General features: G+C 43.3%; 1 protein-coding gene across 1 annotated transcript; it reads left to right on the top strand.

The window, feature by feature from the left end:
* The first annotated feature begins 23,347 nt into the window (after positions 1 to 23,347).
* On the top strand, positions 23,348 to 24,595 carry LOC142962425 (general transcription factor II-I repeat domain-containing protein 2A-like). The gene has a single exon (XM_076102902.1). The coding sequence runs from the start codon at positions 23,348 to 23,350 to the stop codon at positions 24,593 to 24,595; it is 1,248 nt and encodes a 415-aa protein (XP_075959017.1).
* Positions 24,596 to 25,391: the final 796 nt, after the last annotated feature.

Genomic DNA, 25,391 nt, shown 5'->3' with positions numbered 1-25,391 from the left:
TAATCATAGCATGTGACATTTTGTTCTCAAAGCAACCTGTTATCTCATACCATTATGACTTTATTCCAGTGGTGGGCCATTAGGGCCAGCAAAGCCTTCTCTGCTGGCCTAGACAGAATCACAAAGTTATAGCTATTTTATAATTTAATAATTTTTCATACATACACTACATGTATTATATATTTTTTTCCCATTATCTTATTTTCTCATTGCACAGCTACTGTCTTCCTCAGTTGCTCTGCTTCCAGTGCAGCTTGTTTTAAGTAGAGCTTTTATCCAATCAGATTTCACCTCTGTGTCTCTAGGTAAGAAGAGAGGCCCGAGGCCTGCAGACTCACAAGTGAATGCCTTTGCAGTTTAAGTGAAGGGACGATATTGTTGATTGTCATAGTGTTCAACCAATCAGATCTTTAGTTTGACATGTTGGGCGTATTCTTTGACATGCCAGAGCCTGCTAGCTTGCCTAGACATACGTGATTGGTCAGTGGGCTAGCCTGACATGTTGGGCTGTGACAATCCCAATATCTGCTGCCTCTGTGGAGCGGACATTTTCAGCCTCAAACGCATTAAAACGTATTCAAGAAATACAACTGGGGAGGCTCGACTGTCTTCACTGGCGTCCATGAATCGAGAAGGACTTCTTACTGGAACTAAAACGCACGGATGTACTGAACAACCGTGGGATTAAACTCTTTGTTAACAAAGAAAGGAGGATGCACTTTGTCTTTAAATAGTGAACAGCAGCTTTGGTAAGTTAACTGCATTTGTTTTTACATCTGCAGTAGCTTTAATATACTTGTATTATTATAATACAATATTATTATTTGTACAACTTGTTTTTATGAAGATGGATTTTTGTTTCATTTTATATGTGATAGGAACTATTGTTACGTCCAATGTTGCGCTGGGGACACATTTAGTCGGTGCCAGTGTTGCCAACTTGGCGACTTTCTCGCTAAATCTGGCGACTTTCCGAACCCTCATGGCGACTTTTTTTGTCAAAAGCTACTAGCGACAAATCTAGTGACTTGTTCTGGTGTTATTGGAGAGTTTTCTATGTTTTGACTCTGACGTGAAAGCACGTACGTTCTGCACTGTCGTGAACGAGCAGCGGGTGCTGCCGTGAGCCGCCCCAAAGCACACACAGGCGGTTACTCTCACAGCAGCCTCTCACAGCAGTCCCAGCTACAGTCAGAGAATAGAGGAGACACACTCTCGGCGTACTCATGGGGCGACCGTGGCTCACTGGGTTAAGAGGGTTGTCTGGTCAATGGTTCGATCCTCGACTGGGACGTGTCACGTGTCGAAGTGTACCTGAGCAAGACACTGAACCCCAGGCTCCCTGGGTGCCTGTCGTTTGGCAGCCCACTGCTCCCTATATACAGGGATGGGTCAAATGCAGAGACAAATTAAAGGGATCAATATAGTAAAATAAATTAAAAATTCATGTATCTGCACTCTGCAGTTAGTGTATTTATAGGTGTTGAGCTTAATTTTTACACGAAACAAATAATAACCGTAGCTGTGGCATCATAATGAGGTTCAGTTGCAGGACAGCATTGAAGGCCCAGGTATAAAATGCACGGCCCACCACTGATTTATTCTCATAACAGTATGACTGTTTTTGAAAAATGACTTTCCCTCTTAAAATGACTAAATATCTCAACTTAATTTTAAATTCTCTGATTTGCTGTTGTACATCCTTGAGTTTTTTAAAGTGTGTTTATACCGTATTTACTCTCAATTTGGTTAATTTTGCTCTCAACTGTTTCATTCTGAGATGTGTAACAAATGGTATGAATCTGACAGTGGAATTTGACATGTTGTTTCTTGTCCTACATGCCACATGGTATTGTAAGCACTACTGTACGCTTTGGTTTCTTAAACTGTTTGCAGGCCTCGTGTTGGCTTCTGATCTGCTTCTATTTACTGCAGAGATGACCTCGCCTCCAGTCCAGGTCATTTCAAATGAAAAACACTCTCTGCCTCTGCTCCGTTTCACCTACTCTGTATCTCTGTGCCTAATGTCCCTCCAACTTACCATCCATCCCTGTCTGGCAACCACTGTGATTTTGCGGCACAGCAACAACAATGTCAAAACAGTGACATCCGAGTCTCACCTGATGCCTGGAAAGAGGTTTGCTGTTTGGCAGAGTAGCAGAGAAGGCAAGAGAGAAGTGAAGAGAAGGATCTTTTCTAAAGGCTGGAGGTGGAGGTGATTATAAACCACAGCAACTCAACATCCATCCTGTTTATTTTATTTGTATGCTTGGTGGCATACTGAAGGTACCAGAGATCACCTGTCAATCGGTCACGACACCTCAAAAAGGAAATGTGAACGTTACAGAGGAAAGTTCCCGGTGAGTGCCAGCCAGCGGCGAGGAGATGTCTCCCACACTGTCCCTGACCCGCAAAGTTATCTTCCCGACCACCCGTTGAGAAGCGTAAACATATTTATGATTTGCTTGAATTTGTTTGAAATTTTTTCAGTGATAATTTTGGGGAAGCTAATCTTTTCCAAGCCCTTTGAATGCACCACCAATGTATGTTGACCATCATCATTTTCCCTCTTTTAAAGGGACAAGAAGACAAGAAGGGTCTTCACCTCTTTTGTTCTTAAATCAACAATCAGCTCCTTGGTTTTACTGACGTTGAGCAGCAGGTTGTTCTCTGAGTCTCATTGTCTCCTCGTTGTTTGTAAATGACTCTAGTGTCATCTGCAAACTTCACAACAGAGTTATCTTCATGTTTGGGGTAGGAGTTGTGGGTGTACAGCGTAAACGGGAGGGGGCGGAGCACACCGGTGTTCAACACCAGAGTGGAGGAGGTGTGGCTGTTAATCCAAAGTACCTGGTGTCTGTTTGTGAGGAAGTCTAACAAGTTGCAGATTGAAGTAGTTTACCAACAGAAAACTTGAATAATTCAAATAATATTATCATTTCCTCATGGTAACGCTGTATTAAGATGTAGATGTCACTGATTGGCAGTACAAATATATTATTGCCAACCCTGACCAATAAGTATTGTTATTAGTATGGATGGCAGACTGCCATGACGTTTGTGGTGAGTACCCTGGCACGGATGAGCCGTTGATTCCTCTACGCAGCAGGGTGTACCTGCTATCGAACGGGTGATTCCTGTGGGAGGTGTTGGAGTCCGGTGCAGGACTGTGTGACTCTGTATTTTGATTGTATTTCATCAGGTGACAGTGCTGGCAGTTTGTATGGCCTGAACAGTGCAGGCTCCTAACATTGACCTTCCCAGACAATGAAACTGTAATGTCAATCATGTTTAGAGGGAAACATATCACCAATCACAAATATGTTTCTAATCGATATCAACATTCAGTTAATTAAAAGTGCAGCAAGATGCAAAGTTTGAAGGTTTTGCTTCAAACAACGTTTACTACGTGTCTTAAAACTGCGACGTAATTAATGCAGTTCAGTTGTATGGGAAGGTCATTCTTATGAGACGGGGTTATCCTGAAAGTATGAGCCATTCAGTCTGACACTCTGCAGTGTGCAGTTGATGAATACTGGCAAGTGTGGAGAGTAACGAAAATGATCAAGACCTTGGTGATGAAGACGCATTTCTTCATGAATGGGACATGAAGATAAGAGTTCATCAGAAATCATTTAACATAAACCAGATTGGGTAAATTCCCAGCAGTCATAATGTGAAAGGAAATGAGCCATTCAGCCACTTCAAATCACTCCAAACACACTACATTAAGAAAACACATCTTTCATTCTTGTAAAAATGTCTCAATTGGATGCTGACAATTGTTTCAATCAATGGAGCAGTGATGCTTGTGAAATGACATTTTGATTACACCGTAAAATAATGGGGACATTTTCAAGTGCTGTTGTTCATTTTTAAAATTTTAAATGGCAGAAAATAGGAGCGGCATGGATAACGCTCAAAGAGAAAGGTACAATGAGTGAGAGCTGTGCCATTTCATTCATCAACACGTGGAAAACAAAGAGCTCATCAGTGGGACTGAGGCCATGTGCTGTAAGTGAATATGTCTGCACCTTCATCAGGAGCTCAAAACTCACAGCAATTTTAATGATAGAAGTTCATGATGCTCAAGATGTCCTCTCATCTGAGGTACCACATGTAGTCAATCAGATATAGGGATCACAGCAAAGTTCTGAAAGATGAAAACAAAAGCACTAACAGAGATGTTAGCAGGGCCAGAGAAGCACAGAGACCGAGAAGAGTATATTCATGAGTCATGAGTCGGGAGCTGGAGTCAGGATGTTGGTTATCTTAGATTAGCAAGCGTGGAGGTCGGGGAACAAAATGCTCACTAATTAACACCTTGTATCCTGTTTGTTTGAAGCTGTTCAAGACACCCATCAACACTTGGATATTTTTGTTGTGTAATGTGAGAGGATTCGCTCAGAGTGACAAACACACGGATGATTAGAAACAACGCTGCGGTCCCCTACGAGCTCTTGCATCCCAACCGCTTTGGTTCAGTGACTGCTGTTTGCATTATGCCGCTGTTTTGAGTGTAGGAGTAACAGCGTACACTACCTGCTGCTACCTGATCCTTCATGATCCAACTTTGTTCTTTAGAAAACCAGAACAATATCAAAACTATAACGATCAAAACAACACGAGATAATACGATGTAGAAGTTGTTTTAGTGTGCCGTCATCACGCTGCTAAGAAATGCGGCCTGGAGCGTGCACTGCAGCAAGACTTCTCTGAGATCTTGTGGATCATGAACAGCTGCAGTCTGTTCCTGAGGTGTGAACTACATTTTGTTGGAAGGCTCACTCATTTGTTAAATGGGACACTTTGAGAATGCCACAGGCTCTGGTATGTATAAGTGTGAAACTCTGATGTGGCATTTAGGTGTTACTTGTATGTGATTTATTTTTCAAATGATTGCATGGACTTGATCAGTTCTGACAGACGGTGGTGTTATGTGGTGTCTTTGGGGGTTGGGGTTGGAGAGTTTGTGCTCAGCTTTTTGTAGGCTGTGATAGCACAGTCAGGATTATTGAAAGGAAAGCAACAGCAGGAGAGAGAGAGAGAGAGAGAGAGAGAGAGAGAGAGAGAGAGAGAGAGAGAGAGAGAGAGAGCCTGGTATCATCTTTGCTATTGATTACATTTACGATAAGATAATGCAGGCAAAAGAAAATGGAATATGATATGTCCTGCTTCTACAGTCACAGTGCAGCACTGCACATGTTAGGTCTAAGCCACAGCTGGACAGGGGTTTGACGGACAAAGAGGCCGATTCTACCACACAGTATGTTTGTATCCAGAAAAAAACGTTTATATAATTCAACTGCATCACAAAATCTATACGGCCATTTCATTTGTTGTTTTGTGCACATAAACCAGGTTACAAAATACATGTGATATAATAGAGCTGGCAGAAACTATGGGCTTCTGACAGAATCATAACCAATGAACACAGGAAAAAAATTACTCATGTGCAAAAGGAAAATGTTGTTCAAAGTAATTGACTTTTACTTTACTTTTACTGACTATAAATATGAATCATTTACCAAAGCATCATAACCAAATGCAAAAATATCAATATTACATTCTGCTATTCACAACAGCTGAACTCTTTACAGACTTTGTCCCGATTTCAAGAGAATAAGACACAACCAAGTCATCCACACACCTTGATGTATTACCAAACTAACACCACATAATACTCTAATTCAGGCCTCACTAGACAGATGACTGGTAATCTTTGTTGTTGGAAAGTCAATCAAACAACCGCAAAGACACAGCAAACAACGACACAGATGCTAAAGGTCCTGCAACATGACCCATGGCTGAGAAGTCCACAGCAGGGAACGCGATGCCACAGAGAGCATCCTGCTGCTGCACGCTGCTGCTGCACGCTGCTGCTGCACGCTGCTATGTGAAGCTCATTGACTGATAATCCTGTTCCTGGGCTCTGTTCTACAGTACATAGCTGTTTTCTCAGCTATGTTAATGGAGCCAATGATTTTGGTCTCACACCAACTTGCTGGTTTGTCAGGCAGCTGAGAATCTCCAGAGAGAGGAAAATAAATATGTGTGGAAGTGGTTGAAAGCGTCGGATCAGCACTGGAACTTCACCAGGGTCACTGTTCACTGCTGACACATCACCACGGTCTTTCACACGTGAAATGTGTGTGTGTGTGTGTGTGTGTCTCTACACCGGACCGACCGGACCAAAACAGCTCTGAAATCAAACAGAAAGGTTCAGCACCCTCCTCCCTCCTCCCCCATTCCCCACCTCTCCTCCCCTATTCCCCACCTCTCCTCCCCTCTCCGAGCATTTATTTCTTCTCAGCTCCATGGCTTTGTTCTTTTACTCAATTCTTTTTTCTTCTCCACTCATCCCTCCCCCTCTCGTCTTCCCTTTCATTTTCTTTTCTCTCATCTCCTTTCATTTTTGCATTATTCACATCAATTTATCTCCTCTTTTCTTCTGTTACCTTCTCCTCACCCTTCCTTTCTTATCTTCCCCTCCCTTCTGCCCATCCTTCTCTCCATTCTTACCTTCGTCCCTCCTGTTCATTTCTTCTTTTTTTCTCCTCTGCCCTCTCCGATCTCCCCTTTTATCTTTCCCTCTCCATCACACTCCTCTCATCCCTCATTTCTCTTCCTATCCCCTTTCTAATCCAAATGTATCCTCCCATGTGTCTTTTTCTCCCCTTGTCTAACTTCCTTTTCCATCTTTCCATATCATCCTTGATACATTTTGTTTTTCCATCTTCTCATTCCTTCATTTTTACTCTCCTCTCTATTCTTGCTATCTGTATCCCTTCATCCCTTTTGCCCTCTAGTTTCTTCCCTTTCTCTTTTTACTCCTTTCAGTCTGCCTCTCACCCATGAGTCCTCTTCTTCGTCTCCATTCGTCTCCTCTCCTCATGTTGCTCTTGCCAATTCTTTTATTTTTTCTTGTGAACAATTTCCTCTCCTCTTTCTGTTTCCTCTCCTCTCATTTGTGTTTCCTTTCTATTCCTTTCATTCCTATGCTCTCCTCTTGTCTCTCTTTTCCTTGCCTTTTAACCTCGCCCCTCCCCCGTCATGTCATTCTCTCCTCCCCTCTCCTCTCCACTGTCCTCTCCTTCCTCCCCCATCTTCTCTCCTCCACTCCTTGTTTCACTTCCTCTCACTTGTGTGGCTGTAGCTCAGTGCAGCTGAGACGGTTGGTAGTCTGATCCCCTGGCTCCCAATGAAGCGCCTCAACATGCAGACACTGAACCCCAAGTAGCTCCCTGGGTGCTTTGACAGCGGGTTAAATGTATGTAATATCTATGTAGGTAACATCACCGCTCTCTTCTCTCCTGCTCCTCCGCTCTGCAGAGAGGGAGTCACTCATCTGCGTCAGGGCCTCCATCCACCCCCCAGGGCCCCATCCTTCACGCTCAGCAGATCTAACATGTGTAGTGTTCATGAAGCTAGTGATGTCTCGCAGGTTTTTACACCACAGACTGCTCTATATCCACCTTAGTCCTCTCCTTTCCTTGTCCTTTGTTTGTGCTTCACATCCTCTGTTCTCCGTGCATGTGAGTGTGTTTCCACCCTCTGTATGAGCTTTACTGTGCGCAACTTCAAAATGCCCCCTTTACCTTTAAATAAAATCAAATTAAAACAGTGCATTCTTTTTTTCAAGGCTTCTATATTTACTGTAGTTTGATCAATATTGCTCTGGATGTGGGAATCCCACAGCGCTCATTGATTCTAATGAGGTATTTTGAGTACTTTTCCACTTTGTATCAATCCCATGATGCTTCAGCTCTTTGGAACAGAAACAGTGCAGCTGCAATCCATAATAATAATAATAATGAGGCAAACATGTCAGGCCCTTTCACCCTAAAGGATGTCTGTACTCAAGCGTTTCCGTCAGTTACAGTGGCTGTTATTCAGCCGCTTCTGCAGAAACACTGACCGTTAGTTCATCTTCTGGCATAGACTCTTGTGACTGAAAAGCGATTCGAACACAAAAACAAAGAGGTAACGCTGCACAGACTGTTCTTAAATCTGTCTTAATACAATACTTACATGTCATATGTACATCAAAAACCTAGCAGGACAACACTGTAAGAGCTGGGGGACAGATCCACAGTCCCAGCTCTGTCCAAAAGTGCATTCTAAAGTGAAAAGCAAAGCAACCTGAAGCTTCAGATGTCTGAATTAGACAAATCAAGTGGGTATGTTTTAAAGTTAGTCCTCATACAATATCCCCCATCTCCTCCCGTCCTGTAATCATGGGTGGATAATGAAACAATGGGCCCCTGGACACAGACATGCAACAGGCCCCAGCCCCTCTCCCACACACTGACTTTACACTTGTTCAGCCTCTTTTTGTTGTTGCTTTGTGTGTCTTTGTTGTCCTTACGCTCTGTGGTTTTTGTGTATCTTTGTTGTTGTTTTGTGTCACTTTGTAATTTTTGTTTGAAAGAGGTGGCTGTGGCTCAGTGGGTAGAGCAGCTTGTCCTGCATCCACAAGGTTGTTGGATTGATTCCCTGACTCTTTGTTTTTCTCAGTGGTTGTTTTGCCCTGTTTGTCATTTGGCATCTCTCTCTAGTTGTTTTGTGTCTCTTTCACAGACATCTTTTCATCTAAACGGAAGATTGACAGTTCAATTCCCACCTTCCCCAATCCCCATGTTGATGTGTCCTTGGGCAAAATACTGAATCTCATCGGTGTGCAAGTGTGCATTAGTTTGGATCCTGATGGGCTGGTGGCACCTTGTATGAATATGTGTGTGAAAGGGTGAATGCTGACATGTAGTGTACAGCTCTTCAAGTGGTCGGAAGACTTGAAAGGCGCTTTAGACATGCAAGTACATACCATTTACTCTGTTTATATTTGTTGTTGTTTTGTGTCTCTCTGTTGTTGTTTTGTTAATCTTTGTTGTTGTTTTGTGTATCTTTGTTGTTGTTTTGTGTATCTTTTTTGTTGTGTTTAGCTTTGTTCTTGCTTTGTGTTTCTTTGTATATATTTGTGTCTCTTTGTTGTTGCTTTATGTCTATTTGCTGTTGTTTTGTGTATCGTTGTTGTTGTTTTTAGTATCTTTCTTGTTGTTTTGTGTTTCTTCTTTGTTGCTGTGTGTATCTTTGTTGTTGATTTGTGTTTCTTTCTATAGATTTGTGTCTCTTTGTTGTTGCTTTATGTCTATTTGCTCTTGTTTTGTGTTTCTTTGTTGTTGCTTTGTGTATCTTTGTTGTTGCTTTGTGTATCTTTTTTTTTTTTTGTATCTTTGTTGTTGTTTTGTGTATTGTTGTTGTTGTTTTGTGTATCGTTGTTGTTGTTTTGTGTATCATTGTTGTTGCTTTGTGTATCATTGTTGTTGTTTTGTGTATCATTGTTGTTGCTTTGTGTATCTTTGTTGTTGATGTGTGTTTCTTTCTATAGATTTGTGGTCATTCTGTTTCCCTTTGTGTTGTTTCTTTGTGGTCATTTTGAGGAGAGGAAATAAGCATCATATAATAATTATTATGGTCAATTAAATACAAATGATGCAGAGGGCAAAGTGGCACTTTAGGTATCACATTAACTATGATTTCTCTTTTTCATCTGCTGGTTGTTTGTTCTTTATTTTTCCTTTAGTTTAATTTTGCAAATATAGTTTTACTTTATCTTTGCTAATTGCTAATGTTTTATGTGTTATGTGAAACACTCCACTGTTTAAGAAGTGTGCTAAAACAGAAGAAGCAGATATCCTTTTAAATGTGTTTTTATTGTAAACTTCTCTTGACTATTTGCAGTGCTTGTTTTTTCCCCTTTTCTTCTTACTGTGTTTATTGTATCCTTAATTCACCAGAACATCAAGGCAAATTGCTTGTATTTGAAAACCTTCTCTCCAATAAACGCTGTTTAAGATTAGACATTTGTATTTCTATTATTGCTGTTGAACAGATTATTGTTATGAAAGGCTTTAATCATGATGGAGAAAACACATTAAGCACGTGTATAAGCCATCGGTGTGAGTTTCCTACTGAATGTCATGCATCAACACATATAATATATCACAATATTTCCAGTATTTGATGTTTCACTGACTAATGTGTTAATTAAGCAATACATTCCCTAATACTTGACTTGAAATAACACTTTTGACATAAGGACGCTACACACGCCAACGCTCTTTGTGTTACCTTCATTGAGACCCCCCCCCCCCCCCCCCCCCATCCAAAACATTTTCCCAAAGGTTGTTTGTACAAGCAGCTTATTACGACCCATATTTACGTTTGTTAGGCAGAGGCCTTGAGTGACTGTAGTGACTATGACGGCAGCAAAAGAGGAAGTCAGGTGGAAGTCAGTAGTACAAAGAATGACAAAGTCTGCATAGGAGGGAGGTCAGGGTGGATGAACGTAAGTTAACTTATGTAACGTACTTAACTTACCATAAGTAACTTAACTTATGTTACAAACGTTCTTATTTAAACCCAAACCATGATCTTTTCCTAAACATATCAAACTGTAACGGTGGTCCCATGTGCAAACCTGCGACCGTAACGTTTGGTTTTGGGGATGATGTTTAGATTTCCTGCCACCAGTAGGACGCTATTTTCGAAACGGCTCCTTTGGGCCGTTCTAGAGGGAAGAAATGAAACACCTATGTGCGCGTATGAGTTGGAGGACTTGTTGGTTTGATTCATTGCTAATTTCTTTGGGCTTATGCTCCACTGATGTACAATATTAACTTGAAATCAAAACCCGGTGTAAATTATTTGTATGTCAAATCCTATTGTAGTTCTAGCTTTAGTTCAGGTTACATTCTTCTAACACTGTTCATATTCCTGAATTGTGTTTGATAAACGGAATAACACAGCGAACCTTGTCAGGTTGTTGGATCATCAGGGGCCACAATTCATTCTTTCCCAGCTAGCAGCTTCCTCCGGCTCTGAGAGTTGAGGGTACAGATTAGGCTGGTTCCTAATTCATTTGTAGTCATACAGTAGGACAGCTGAACAGGCTGACTAGCTGGCTAGCAGAAAGTGTGACTGTCAGAATGGCTGCAGTGACCACACACAGCAGCTCTGTCAGCCAGCTGCTCCATAGCCATCTCTCCCCCCCACAGCTCTGTCTCTCTCTGTGGCCTTCATTAGCATCAAGCACTCTACCCTTCCCCTCTCTGTCATCACTCACTTTTCATTGAAATGCTTCACTTCAGTTTACCCTTTAAATGCACTCTTCAACAGGAACTGTCACTCTCAATACATGAAACACACACAAAAAAAAAGGAACACTGTGTGACAAAATAAGCAAATGCCACTTAGTTGCTTTCGGAGCCCTGGAACAGGTTGTATCAGCAGATAGCCTAGACCTCTGTAAGAGTGTTGCTCTAGTGGTCCTTCTACTTCTCCCAGTACACTGACATATTATAGAGTAGTGGGGACTGAGCCGCTGATCTTCTGGTCGAGGGACGACTTGTTCTACCTTCTGAGCCACAGTCACCATAAGACATGTCACCACCACCGCTTTGGCTTCAGTGTTTCCACTGCAAAGACAAACCCTAGAGGCCTCTTAGAGCACGGTGAGTATCGATCTGCTGATATTACACAAAAACTTTTTGAAGCTCGCTCCTAATTCACAGGTCATTGTTCGAACGGCTGAAAGAGTGAGACAAACTGTGTCGGATGGACTGGTAAGCAGTACAGGAAGATGTGTGTGTGTGTGGGGGGGGGGGGCTGGGGAGTGGCAGTCATGAGGGAATCAGGGCCAACAAGAAGAGGACAGAGAGAGAAAGGAAGGAAAGGATGAGAAATCTGTGTTTTTATTCAGCTTCTCTGCCTTCATGTCTGGCTAAGCAATCTGCTGCTGCTACCCTCCACATCCATCATTGTTACAGCCAGTGAGGAGAATGTTGGACTCAGGGCTGCCGTGCGTGTGTGTACGTGTGTTAGAGTGTGTGTCCGCTCACACACACACACACACACACACACACACACACACACACACACACACACACACACACACACTCCCCTCTCTCTCAGTAGCAGGGCAGAGGCTGTATATCTCCTGTGCTTACAGGTACCACCGTTTCTCACAGCCCTGCCAGAAGCACTGGAGCCTGACTGAAAGCGAGGAAAAAGTCCACCCTAACACACTGCGTAGTATTATGAGGCGTCAGCAGGCTAAGAAGGAAATCTGTTTGGAAAAGCACAACGCAACCGAACATGAATTTGGTAAAACTCTGCAGAGCGTGTGTCCCATATGTTAGGTTTGGACAAAGCAGCAGCTTATTGATGGTGTTCAACATTCGGTATACTGGAAGTAAGAATGCCACACACAGGAAGTTGTGTCATCTGCTTTTATTTCTGCATTATTTCTGCATTCTGCAACATGACTATAAAAATTAGTATTTCCCCCCCCCCAACAACAGCAAGATCCGCAGATGAATGATCCTCGAGGTCCTCATTTTCTCGTTTTCTGCTGTCACTTTTACTCCTCATTCCTATCTATGTGTTTAGTCATGTACCTGAATCAATCAAATAACACAATCTATTTGAGCCCCACCTTCAAAGCAATAAGAAAATAATCTTACACGACTCAGAGAAAAGCTCCCTTTGCCAATTAGCATGCACTGTCAATCCATGCAGAGTGTTAGGCTGTGTGATCTGATCATGAGGTTGTAAAGAAGTCCAATTTCTGTATTATTCTGTCTTAGGCCCCGATCACACTGAGACCAATCGCAAAAGGCGCGGACGCTTCAGGAACGCCCCATGGCACAGCGAGTCGGGCAAAACAACTGACGAGCCGGTGGAGTGGGGGTGCGTGGGCAACCAGGTAAATAAGGGGGGGGGGGGGGGGGGGGGAATGATTCAGTGCAGACATTGAATGTGGAGGAGGGGAAAATGATATAGTTCATTGTCATTAACTAACGCTAAGATAAATGTCCGTTCCAACCACATCTACCGGCATCAAAACAGGAAGTCAGTGGTAAAGCCCGCCTCTTGCTTGATCTGTATATAATTGTGACATTGTTGGTGCTGACATGTTGAACATATTTTTAGTTTTCTGCGTGTCTAAAAATCGCCTGAAAAACACAGAGAGCAGCGCACGCCAGGCCTGCGGCACCACAGGAAAACAAGGGTTATGTGATGGGCCCCGTACAGGTGCATTACCACATCATTTCCCTCTTTAATGTGTGGAACGTCTGACTGGAGAAACATCAGCTGATGAAGAGGATAGCCTTCAGCTCACTGACACCGTAGCAGGCTGAACAGCAAAACATCCTTTTCAAATTGCAATTCCCAATTACATTACATTACATTACAGTCATTTAGCAGACGCTTTTATCCAAAGCAACTTACAATAAGTGTATTCAACATCGGTTTTCGAGAGAACAACTAGTCACCAGAAGTAATAAGTGCATGTCCTTTCCTCAAACAAGCATCTAAGAGCATAAACCAGAGCCAACGTACAGTGCAGAAACAAACGAATGGAATAAGTGCCACAAACTAATATAAAAACAATAAGTCCAATGAAACGTGTTAATAGTAACTTTAATAAACAAAGAGTAAAACTACATTGAGATAAGCTCTTACAGCCAGTAGTGGTCAGCTATTCTTGTGCAGAGTAACAAACATTCTAGCAGCCATAAATGTAATGGATATACACACTATAAACCGCTAAATGCCAATATATAACGTTTTGCTACATAACCAAAAAGTACTGCAAAACTCATGAATCGGAAAAATAATATAGAAATAAACAATTATAAATATATAAGAAATATTTAAAATAAATCTGTTTTCAGTCTTTAAAAGTGCTGCTGTTTAAAAAAAAACAAAAAACAAAGACGACTGAATGGGCAAAATAGTGAGCAAGGAATGTGCACTCATAGTATAAAGAGTATGTGCAAAATAATAATCCAAAGATTTGAGTTGCCTAGAGTCAGATGGGGAGAGTTAATGATGTGTGTCCATGGTGCAGCATGAAGCAGCTGCAGTCAGGAAGAAACTGCTTTTGTGGTGTGAGGTGTTTGGTTGACTTAGGTGAGCAGATATCAGCCGTAATCTGTCCTGCTTGCCTCAGGATCCTGGAGGCGTACAGGTCCTGGGGGCGTACGGGTCCTGGAGGCGTACGGGTCCTGGGGGCGTATGGGTCCTGGGGGCGTACGGGTCCTGGAGGGATGGCAGATGTCAGCCAACGATGGGGCTCTTTCTGAAATCCACAACCATCTCCACTATCTTTACAGCGTTGAGCTCTAAGTTGTTCAGTCTACTCATGTGACGTTTTGTGAGGGACTCAGATCTTTGGAACGAAACGATCCGGGTCAGATCAGCAGTGCTGTCCCTCTCTTCTTGGCCTCTGTTTATCTCAAGCCACAGCAGCTTTATTTAGGCAGCATGGTACAGAGTGATGCAAGATGTTTGATAGTTTGATGAACACACACATTCATTTCACATGCTACAGATAAGGAATTGTGTGTTTGAATGTTAGTTAAAATTATATGTAATGGGTAAGCAGAAATCATAGTTAATACTAAGTAAACATGATTGCTGCTCGGTGATGGGACGCAAACTCTGGTGTCTGGCTACTACCGTTCCAAGTTACACACCTTTAATTTGAACCTGCATGATATATACTGTACATATGTATGTATACAACTTGTGTATACATACATATGTGTATATATATAAATAAACCTCCATACCTTACCACCATTAGGCCAAAGTACAGTACATGTCCACAAGACATATTTAAATCAACTAGGTCCTGAGCTTTTCTGAGGACCGAGCAACTTATCCTCATATAACAGTTTGTAGGATATTCTACAAAAAGTCCCGCCTCCTTTTTCATGCGTCTTCCTACGAAAGCCAGCAACATGTGTAAATCCCGGCTCATTACATCCATACGGCCTTTACAAAATAAACTAAAGGGAGGTCCAGGCAACAAAGCTATTTAGTTAGGTTTGGGAAACGATGGTCGTTTAGTTCAAGTTAAAAAACAGAAGTACGCAAGTGACAGATAAATCAACGTTGACTTCTCGTCTCACATGAGGAACTAACAGCGGTCTCAGAGGCGACTGAAAGAAGCAGCCAGTGGATTTGGATCAAGCGGAATGACCCATGCTGGGCTCCAACTATGTCAGCATAACCCACTTGAGAATCCCCACCTGTTAACCATTCAAGCGTCGACCAGAAAGTTGTCAATTTTGAGACAGTTGGGCACGGCACACAAGCTGAGGGCTGATCATCCTGCAGCTGGCCGCCCTTGGGGAGGGTATATAGTGTTGAAAGGCCGAAACACTCAATGACACAAGGGAACATTACTGACGATGTGTTCTGGGCCCAACTGTCCCAAAATTCTACAACCTAAACCAGACCGAGATACACCCCACACAAGCAGGAAAACCCCCACTGGTGGATCGTCAACCACTCAAAACAAGGTTCCTTTCCTGGAAGTGCTCACCACCTTGGCACAAGGGACAGACAATCATCATGTCCTGTGTTTTTTTGATTCTAAGGTTAAGTTCAGCCCAAGCCTAAGGGAAGTGTTGAGATTGGCAAATGTATCTAACAATCTTCATCAACCATTTGAATTTGGCTCTTTGCCACTCATGTCCGGTCAAAACCTCAGTCGAGGATACAAACCTAAATCTTTGGATTCAAAGTAAAATATCAGAGACTAGAGGCCAGAATTATCATTTCAGAACACTCCTGATTGGTGTAATGGAAAAAATTCCTATACCCGCTTTGCGTGAGTCTTTTCATGCTGAAATACAAAATACCAAAAACCAGGTTGTCTTTTAAGTATTTATTCTCTGCGCAGAGAAGGTTCAATCATCACAACAGAATGCGTACAGTCTCAGTGAGGAAGAACCAAGAAAAAAGTGAACAAGCTTTCTTTATCCTCTTGTTAACGAGAGGGGGGCGGGGGGTGGTGTACATGTGTACAATTCACTTTTGCGAAAGGAATAAAATAATAAATAAATAAATAAATAATACCTGTGTAACAAAGAGATTCTGGGCGAAACAACCATGGGAGCCATTTTACACACTGCAAAACACAATTATACATGAACTAAGATCATATCTGGAAGATATGCCACAATTTTGGCCAAAAATCGACGAACTGTGCTCTTTGTATGATCTCTCATCACGAAGCACGGATCGCACATGGCGGATGAGCACATCTAGCAGGCTCGTGATTCGACCCGGAAACGAGCAGCGGCGTCGAAATTACTCTCTTTCAAACCGTTCAAAGGTTATGGGTATACATGCCAACATCAGCCACTGGATTTATTCCAACGGATTTCGACGCTCATGTGTCCTCCATCCTGTGTTGCATGACTGTGACTGGTATCAATGCGCGGGCGGAATGAATGGCAAAATGGCAGCCGATTCTGTGAGGTGGACCAATCCATGTAGAGAGGGGGGTTTGCCCTGCATTTTGCGATTTTTAGTCAGTAAAGAGAAACGGAGATTCTCAAACACCCCCGCATGGCTCCCGTTGGACTATCCCACATCTAAAATGGTCTCACACTTGTAAATCGGCCGATCACAGGCCTTACCAGTGTCACATAGACACACATTATGAGCCAGTTATTGTTATGAATGACAGATATGACACATCATAACTGCTCAAAATTATTCAAAATGGTATCAAACTGATTTATTAGGATTATTGAACACTCAGTGATAAGAAAAGTGAATATATAGTTAATATTTAGTTATATAGTATATACAATTAGAATATGGCAATGCAACTGCTGCTTCCAAAAATGAGAATTTTGCATGCCTTTGCTTGGTTTATGCTGGCCTGCTTTACTCAATCAAAGTCAAATCAGTTTAGAGACTGTAAAACCTGTTGTGCTATGACTTTGGCTATGCCATTAACATTTTTAGGCCTTATTTCAAGTAATATTTTAGACACAAGTGCTTTTTTTCAGGCGAAACTGCAACTTTTTCAATTTGAGCTGTGCCATATGTGAAAATATGTTATTAACCAGTAACATATACACAATATTTACACATATCAGCACATCTTCCAAGTGTTACCTGTATTATACAATCAAAAAATTATTAAAATAGACCTTGTAGTTGCAGAAATACACTCTCTTTAGTATGGGTATGCAATTTTCGACCAGAGGCCTAAAAATAGGGCCAGTGTTAAAGAGGATTTATACAGAATGAGCAAAGGTGGGGCCGACGGCCAATGTTACAGACATTTCAGTCTCAGACTTTTGGTCTCAGACTGATAGGAACAACAATGAAAAACAAACGGTCAGCAACCAAAGCAAGCGGCCCGAAGGCCTTGGTGCTGGAACATTCTCATAGAACACAGTTAGTTATCTTTGTGAACAGGCAAGGGAGAACTCTTCTTCTGCACAACAGAGACACGGTGAAGTTCAACAAAGTTCAGAGCAAAATTACTTATGCATGAAAACATATACTGAGTAGAAATATATACTAAGTAAGTAGAAATATATACTACATAAAAAATTACCATTACATTGGACATCCAACCTCCTGCTGCTTTTGTTCCTTGAACTAAAGGTGGTTTAGCGAAAGCATTATGATATAGCACATTTAAAGCATGAAATGGCAAACTGGCATTTAACAGTTGGATTTTCAGCCATGAGGCTGCTCTAATGTCCCCTGTTGAACTAAAAGTCAACGTTGAGTTATTTAGTCACGTGATTCGTTAGTTGAACCTAACTTCCTGTGAGAAGAAAAGTTTATTCTGAAAAGACTACCCATGTAATGAGTGCGTACCAACACGCCGCCCGTGACACGTCCTACATAGACGCTAGGGGGACGTAAAGCGGCGTCATAGTTTGGAGCTTAGGGCCACTGACCAATGTCAGTATTTGATAAGTTGGGAGTGAGAACGTGTTATCGGTAACTCATAAACCCGACCAACCGCGTTGTTAACCCACATCCGAACTGCAGTCTTATTAAATAAAAATTCAAATTAAAGGGAATCCGAGTCATGTGTCCTCACTCTTCATTGCCTGAAAGGTCACTTGGTAACCGACCACAACACACAGTTGGAGCCTCAGGAGGCGAGCAGGGTGGCCCGCAGTCTCAAAGGGTTTGAGATAGACGAAATATTGAACAGAAACTTTATGTAAGTATTTACATTTCTGGGGCTGGCTCGGCCTACAGTCGCTAAATCATATTCCACTTACCAGAATAGTTTCATGGATTGTTTTCTCTTTCCCTCCCGACTCCCTCCATCTCCTTCAAAGAGACCCTTCCTGCATGGCCATGAGAGCCCAAGGGGGCCACCGGGCCCTCCGTCCTGTATTTTGCGCAATTTCATGCGCTGTCGGACAAAGAACAGTTGACATATATTAAACATTTGCCTTGTGTAAATGTTAGTGTGGAACACCAGTGAAGAGGGGCCATTATTTTGATTTGTGCCAGGCTCGGAGGAGGCAGCAAGAAGGGGTGGGGGCTTTGTCTCTGGGGGCAAATAAAGCAGCAGTCATCTTCTCGGCTTGCAGCTGTGGCATCACTGTAGGCGAAGAGGGGCTTTACTGGATATTTGCACACCGAGATGAAAGCTAAAGCACAATGTAAAATAAACAGGGGGAATCCTTCTGGGAGCTTGTTGTAGTTAGAGCCGGCTCTGCACGCCTCTCTGCTGGATTTAAACCAGAGTGCCTGTCACTATTAGTCCTCATTCAGAACAAGAGACAGATACAGACAGACAGAGGGTGTGTAACAGATATAAAAACCAGCTAACAGGGAAAAAAAGCAGGTGAGAGTGTCAAAGACGGAGACGCAGGGAGGGAGGCTGAACGGGAACAGGAAGAGAGGTGGTGGAGACCAGAGACTTGGTAGGAAGGAGAATCAGGGCGAGAGCCAACAACAAAGCAGCTTCCCCCCATTGAGCAAGACAACAGCATGAGTAACACAATCGACAAAAGGCTGTCGGTGCCAGTTGCGATGCCCTCTGACACACTGGCAGCCGTCCAACACAAACCACGAGTAAAGGAATCACGGAGGAAACAAAACGGCACCGGAGCTGCTCTCCAGCCTGATTCTGCCAAGCGCAAACACGATCCACAAATAACCTCCCTTGCCACGCTACCGGACTGCATGTCAATTAAGTTTTTTCTTTTGTTAACCTGTCGTACTGTACAGTCAACAGCTTGGCTTTTTTGCCTTACTGCTCTGTGGGGAAATAAAAGCAGCGGAATCACACAAAGGAATAGCTTTTAGATGGATGATTGTGATGCAATTTAACAAATTGTGCCCATGACACACTCAAAAAAAGCCTTGTCATGCTTGCCAGAGCAACAAGCATCTCCATATGCTGATGTGTTTAAAAGCACAATCTGTGTTATTGGACTGTCATGTCATGAGATGCCTGCGTTCACAGAAAATCCTTTATGGACCAGCTCGTGTCTGAAAGGTAAGGAGGTGGCAATGAGGAGAGTTTTGTGCTTCGAAGAAGTGGTAAAGGTCAGAGGTCACACTCAGCACAGTATTGGTAGAAATTGCAAGTAGCAACAGCTCATAGAGGGCTACACACATACTCATAGAATCTGGAGTTACAATCTGTGTAAGTGTGTGTGAATTAATGAAAAGGCGCTGTATAAATTCAAAGTCCAACCGTTTACCATTTACAATATTCCAATTACAATTCTTGTATTTGAAAAAGAGAAGCGCTCCCCCTGGGATACACACTAATACTCTGGAAGCGCAACACAAACACACACAAAAAATTGGATCAAGTGAAATCAACACAGAAGATGATGGACTTGGTGCTAAGAAAATGTCTTGAGTACTCTAATCAGAGGGCTTTACAATCTGTACACATGCAACATCCTCTGTCCCAGAACCCTCACATCGGAACAGCAAAAACTCCCCCACAAAACCCCTTTAACGGGAAGAAAAGAGGAAGAGACCTTAGGGAGAGCAACAGAGAAGGGATCCTCTATCAGGATGGACAGAGGGAAGAAGAGTGAAGAAGGATGAGAGAAATAAAAAGGTGGGGTAGACTCATCCCTCTGCTGGCTGTTTCTCCTCCTCCTGAGAGAGGACAGATTGATTTTGTGCTTCCCAGCAATGTGCATGCATTTCCGTTTGGAAACAGGTCACGGTGATGGGAAGTCCTCGTTGGCCTTTAAGTATCAGTGAACTGCTGCTGGTGAATACACACAACCCAGCTTGTTTCTGTCTGCAGACGTCCTCATCCATCTACTCAGATGCATAATAACATTTGAAATGTCCTGTATCTAGTCTCCATGAAGCCATTCATCCATGTTTTAGATACACAACAGTTAGGTCACTATGCAATATCCCTAAGACTGACTTTCATACACAACCGCACTTCATATTCAAATGTATATGTTGACACCCCTGTCCACATAGATTTGTACCTTTAATCTGTACCGACCAGTTATGTTCATTAAAGAAAGTTGATTTAATAAAAAAACACTAACTTTTAATTGAATCTGATGAACCACTTTATTTCAATTGAGGATTTGCTGATGGCTTATTTTTCTTTACATTCGTAGCTTCATTGGAAAAACCTCTGCAGCGTGAAATCTGAGTTGAGCGTGCATCGATACTGAACGGACACAACAAACAGCTCCGTGAGCGAGGAGCGGAAATTCCCACTGATCCCACACACCCTGATGGATACACTGTCGTTCGCCAACACACCCCCCGCGCCAAAAGCTGCTGTTTTCACATTTCAATTTGTAATCAGATCAAACAATCAAAACACAAGTTAATTAATGAGCTTGAGAGGTGTTTGGCTCTGGCAACACTTTGAGTTTCAATTGTGGGTGAAGGACATGTGAGCCTGATCTGTGGCTTGATATCACTGTGCAGCTGCCGATGAAATCGCCTTTCAAGCAATGCTGGTGTCAGCCTTGAAGAACAAATGGTATCATCGGTGAAGATCATTCAAACCCAGCCAATTAGAAGTTTTAGATCAAGATACAGCTCTGCACAGAACAAATAGCTCTAGCCTCCGTGTTACTTGTAAAAAACACCTGATTTGACACAGAGACAGAGCGAGAAACCTCCTTCGGGTATGTCTAAACGCTGAGTGATGGAGAAGTTTTGAGTGCTAGCAATGCCTGATGCAGACTGGATTGGGGGAGTGAAGAAGGGAGCGGGGCTCTGTGATTGAGCTATTATATTCCCATAGTGCAGTTCAGTTTTGATGAATGGGACCGAAGCAGTAGGGAGTAGAGGCATAGTTGTGTAGAGATGGGGCCGGGGCTGGGCTAGGAGTAGAGTTTGAAGGTGGTGGATGCCAAATGGGATGCATAAGTGTGTGTGCTTAGTGCACAAGCCTGCAGGACTATGGTGGATTCCCTGTGGAGTGAGAGCCAATCTGGGCTCGAGGCCTTGAGCTATTGATCTGCTCCAGGAAGCCCATCATTCACTCCTCTTACAGCCACCTCCACCCACCCCATCCCATCCCTCTCCTACAACAGGCTCCACACCCGTCTGTGGAGCAGCTGAGGAGGCTGCGGAGGCATTCAGGCCAAGCTGTTCAGGTTGGGTCACTCTTAAACAAACATCAACTGCTCTTTGGATGAAAGGAAAATCTACAAACTGTTTAACCTCAATGAAACCTGGTTGACACCTGGTTGAAGCCACTTGGAGATGCAGGTCACTGGTGTTTCGATACCATAGACTGTATATAAGAAGTGGGCGGAGTCATCGTCAGGTCCCCCATTGGTTTGTGGACTGCTGTTAAGAAGCTTTGGCCGTCGCCATCTTGTAATACGGCCATCATCTTTTTTTTTTTTTTTCTCAACCGGTGAACGGAAGTTACCATATTTGGAGTGACGTAGTGATGTCGGATACAGCTCTGGTAGCAGCAGCGACCTGTCAATCACAGTAAGCCCGCCCAAAAGCATCCCCTGCTTTATGGTCTGTTTGACTCTAAATGGACCATCATTTACTAAATGAACATCATGCTGTATTGAAGAAGACTTGAAACTAGAGATTGAGACCATAAACTCATGTTTATAATGTTTACTGAGGTAATAAATCAAGAGAGAAGTAGAGTCATTTTCTCATAGACTGCTATACAACCAGAGGAGTCGCCCCCTGATGGTCAGTAGAGAGAATGCAGCTTTAAGACACAAATCGGCTTCACTTGGCAGAACAGGAGGTTGCCGCCTGGTCTATACCTGCAGTAATAGTGGTGCACCATTCTCTCCAAGCCTGTTAGTTGGACTCATTAACACACATTTGAGTAAATCCCTGTGTTTGATTAGGAAATCAGAGCTAGGTTGTACATAATACGATCATCATAAAGGTGGTGTGTAAGGAGGTTGCAGGGACCGACTCCACTGTCCCATGTGACAACATCAGCAACATCATTCCTCATTTGCATCACCATGGTTACAAACATGAAAGTCTCTCTCTGCAGTCAGTGTCTGGTTTGTCTACTGTGGAAACATGCTGAACTCTGAAGAGGACCCGCTCCCTCTGTAGATATGAAGGGTGATTATCAAACATAATTATGAATATTATATTCCCTTTTCTGCTAATAGATCCCCTTAAATCAGGGGTCTCAAACTCGCGGCCCGCGGGCCAATTGCGGCCCGCGAGCCGATATTGTGCGGCCCCCTACCTAACATAAAAGTGTAATGTTAATGCGGCCCGCGCGTAAGAAACATTTTCTCATGCGCACCTTTTTCTCACGCGCACCTTTTTGCCGAGTTGTTGCGTGAGTCGTTGTAGGAGTTTTATATTTACAACGTGAATTAGCGAAACTCGTCACTTGGTTGAAACGTGATTCAGGAGTGACACCAAGTGGAAGGAAAATATATCTCACCCAGTCCCAGTCATGTCTTTCTCAAAACCTGCCGTGAAGAGAAAAGTTGGCGAAGAGCACAGACAATTCCAGGAAAAGTGGGAGACGGAATATTATTTTGTTGAGCACCGGGGCACTCCGACGTGTCTTATATGCACAGAGAAAGTCGCGGTACATAAGGAGTACAACCTCAAACGTCATTACTCAAAGAGACATGCCGAGGAGTATACAAAATACCAGGGAGATGAGAGAGAGGCCCGGGTCGGCGATCTTAAAACATGTTTACTGAGGCGACAAGATTTTGTTAAGAAAGCGAGCAAAGCGAGTGACGCGGCAGTCGAAGCGAGCTACGTGGTGAGTGAGATGATCGCCAAGGCGGGAAAGCCATTCAAAGAAGGCGAGTTCATAAAAATGTGCATGTTACAGGCTGCAAGTATAGTCTGTCCGGAAAAAAAGAGTCAGTTTAGCAACATCAGCCTTTCAGCCAACACAGTGGCAGAGCGCATTTCTGACCTGTCAGGTAACATATATGATCAACTGCGGGAGAAAGCCAAACATTTCTGTGCATTCTCAGTTGCTCTTGATGAGAGCACAGACATCACTGACACTGCGCAGCTCGCAATGTATGTCTGCGGAGTTGATGACAGTTTTGAAGTGATGGAGGAGTTGCTCACAGTGATTCCAATGCATGGCCAGACCACCGCTCAGGAGACATTCCGCCAGCTGTGTGATGCCATTGTGGATGCCGGTTTAACATGGAAGAGGTTTGCTGGAATAACAACCGACGGAGCACCATCAATGACAGGGAGGAAAAATGGACTGGTGGCACTTGTTCAAAGAAAACTGGAAGAGGAGGGTGTGGAGGAGGCCATTGCTCTGCACTGCATTATCCATCAGCAGGCCCTTTGCAGCAAATGCCTGAAGTTTGACAATGTGATGTCTGTTGTTGTGAAATGCATCAACCATATTAGATCCAGGGGCTTAAAGCACCGGCAGTTCCGCGCCTTTTTGGAGGAAATAGAGTCAGCATATGAGGATGTCCTCTACTTCACCGAGGTACGTTGGCTCAGCAGGGGAAACGCCTTGAAGAGGTTCTTTGAGTTGAGAGCAGAAGTGAAAGCCTTCATGGAGAAGGATGGGATGGCTGTTCCTGTGCTAAGTGATCCAAAATGGCTCATGGACTTAGCTTTTGTTGTTGACATCACACAGGAGCTGAATGTACTGAACAAGAAGTTACAAGGCCAAGGGCAGCTTGTCAGTGCTGCCTATGACAACGTCAGAGCATTCTCCAGAAAACTTGTGTTATGGAAAGCCCAGCTCTCTCAGACAAACTTCTGCCATTTCCCAACATGCAAGGCACTCATGGGTGCGGGCACACCATTCAGTGGTGAGAAGTATGCTGATGCCATTGTAAACCTACAGGAGGAATTTGATCACAGGTTTGCAGACTTCAAGACACACAGAGCCACTTTTCAAATTGTTGCTGACCCCTTCTCCTTTGATGTGCAAGATGCCCCTCCTGTGCTTCAAATGGAGTTCATTGACCTGCAGTGCAATTCTGAACTCAAAGCCAAGTTCAGGGAGGTGAGTGGAATAGCAGACAAGCTTGGACAATTTTTGAGAGAATTGCCCCCCACCTTCCCTGAGCTTTCCAGGATGTTCAAGCGGACCATGTGCCTTTTTGGGAGCACATATCTGTGTGAAAAGCTCTTCTCAACCATGAACTTTAATAAGTCAAAGTACAGGTCCAAACTTACTGATGAGCATGCTCAAGCCATACTGAGGGTCTCAACTGCTTCCTCCCTCAAGCCAAATGTGGCTGAGCTGTGTGAGAGGAAGCGCTGCCAGGTCTCTGGTAGCAAGGAGTAGGCAAGAGAAGCCTATGTTCTGAAGAACCGTTCATGCTCTGAAGAACCCGTTCATGTTCTGAAAAACCCGTTCATGTTCTGAAGAACCGTTCATGCTCTGAAGAACCCGTTCATGTTCTGGAGAACCGTTCATGCTCTGAAGTACACGCTCACGCTCTGAAGAACCCATTCATGTTCTGAAGAACCGTTCATGTTCTGAACTGTTATTAATGAAGATTGGATCAGTTGTACTTTTTTTTGGAATACTTGATGCGGCCCAGCCTCACCCAGACTCTACCTCCAGCGGCCCCCAGGTAAGTTGAGTTTGAGACCCCTGACTTAAATGCTCCACACTGGCCCTTTGAGTTGAACATTGCACCCAGAGTTAAACCCCTCAGCATGTGCACATAAAGTGAGCTCGCCTCACTGCGCACCAACGTTTTTCATAACGCACACACATGTTCTGCCTAAATTTTTGTTTGTAGTCCATCTGAATATAAAGCAAAAGTGGCACAATAGCAGTATATGATTGTGACACCAATGTTGGTGTAAAGACAGTACTGAAAAGAAACGAAAGGAGCACAATGAGCAGGTGAGTCAAGAGGAGAACTGACAAGTGGTGGTAAGCCCAGACAAATCAGGCCTCTTTCTCTTACGGGAACGGCCGATTGCCTCATTGCTTTATCAGCCAGGCCCGAAGAAGAAGGGGGCTGTCTCTGTATGTCGGCATTCAGCGAAGCATTCCCTCTCTGGGTCTGATTGCAGTGCCAAGAGTGCAGGGAGAGAACAGAAGATGGACTAGATAAGGGGGTGTAATA

This window comes from Anarhichas minor, unplaced genomic scaffold, assembly GCF_050575085.1.
Source record: "Anarhichas minor isolate MPS153535 unplaced genomic scaffold, ASM5057508v1 ptg000028l, whole genome shotgun sequence".
Taxonomy (NCBI): Eukaryota; Metazoa; Chordata; class Actinopteri; order Perciformes; family Anarhichadidae; genus Anarhichas; species Anarhichas minor.
Note: the sequence above shows the minus strand (reverse complement) of the source record. Positions and strands in the feature narration are given on the sequence as shown.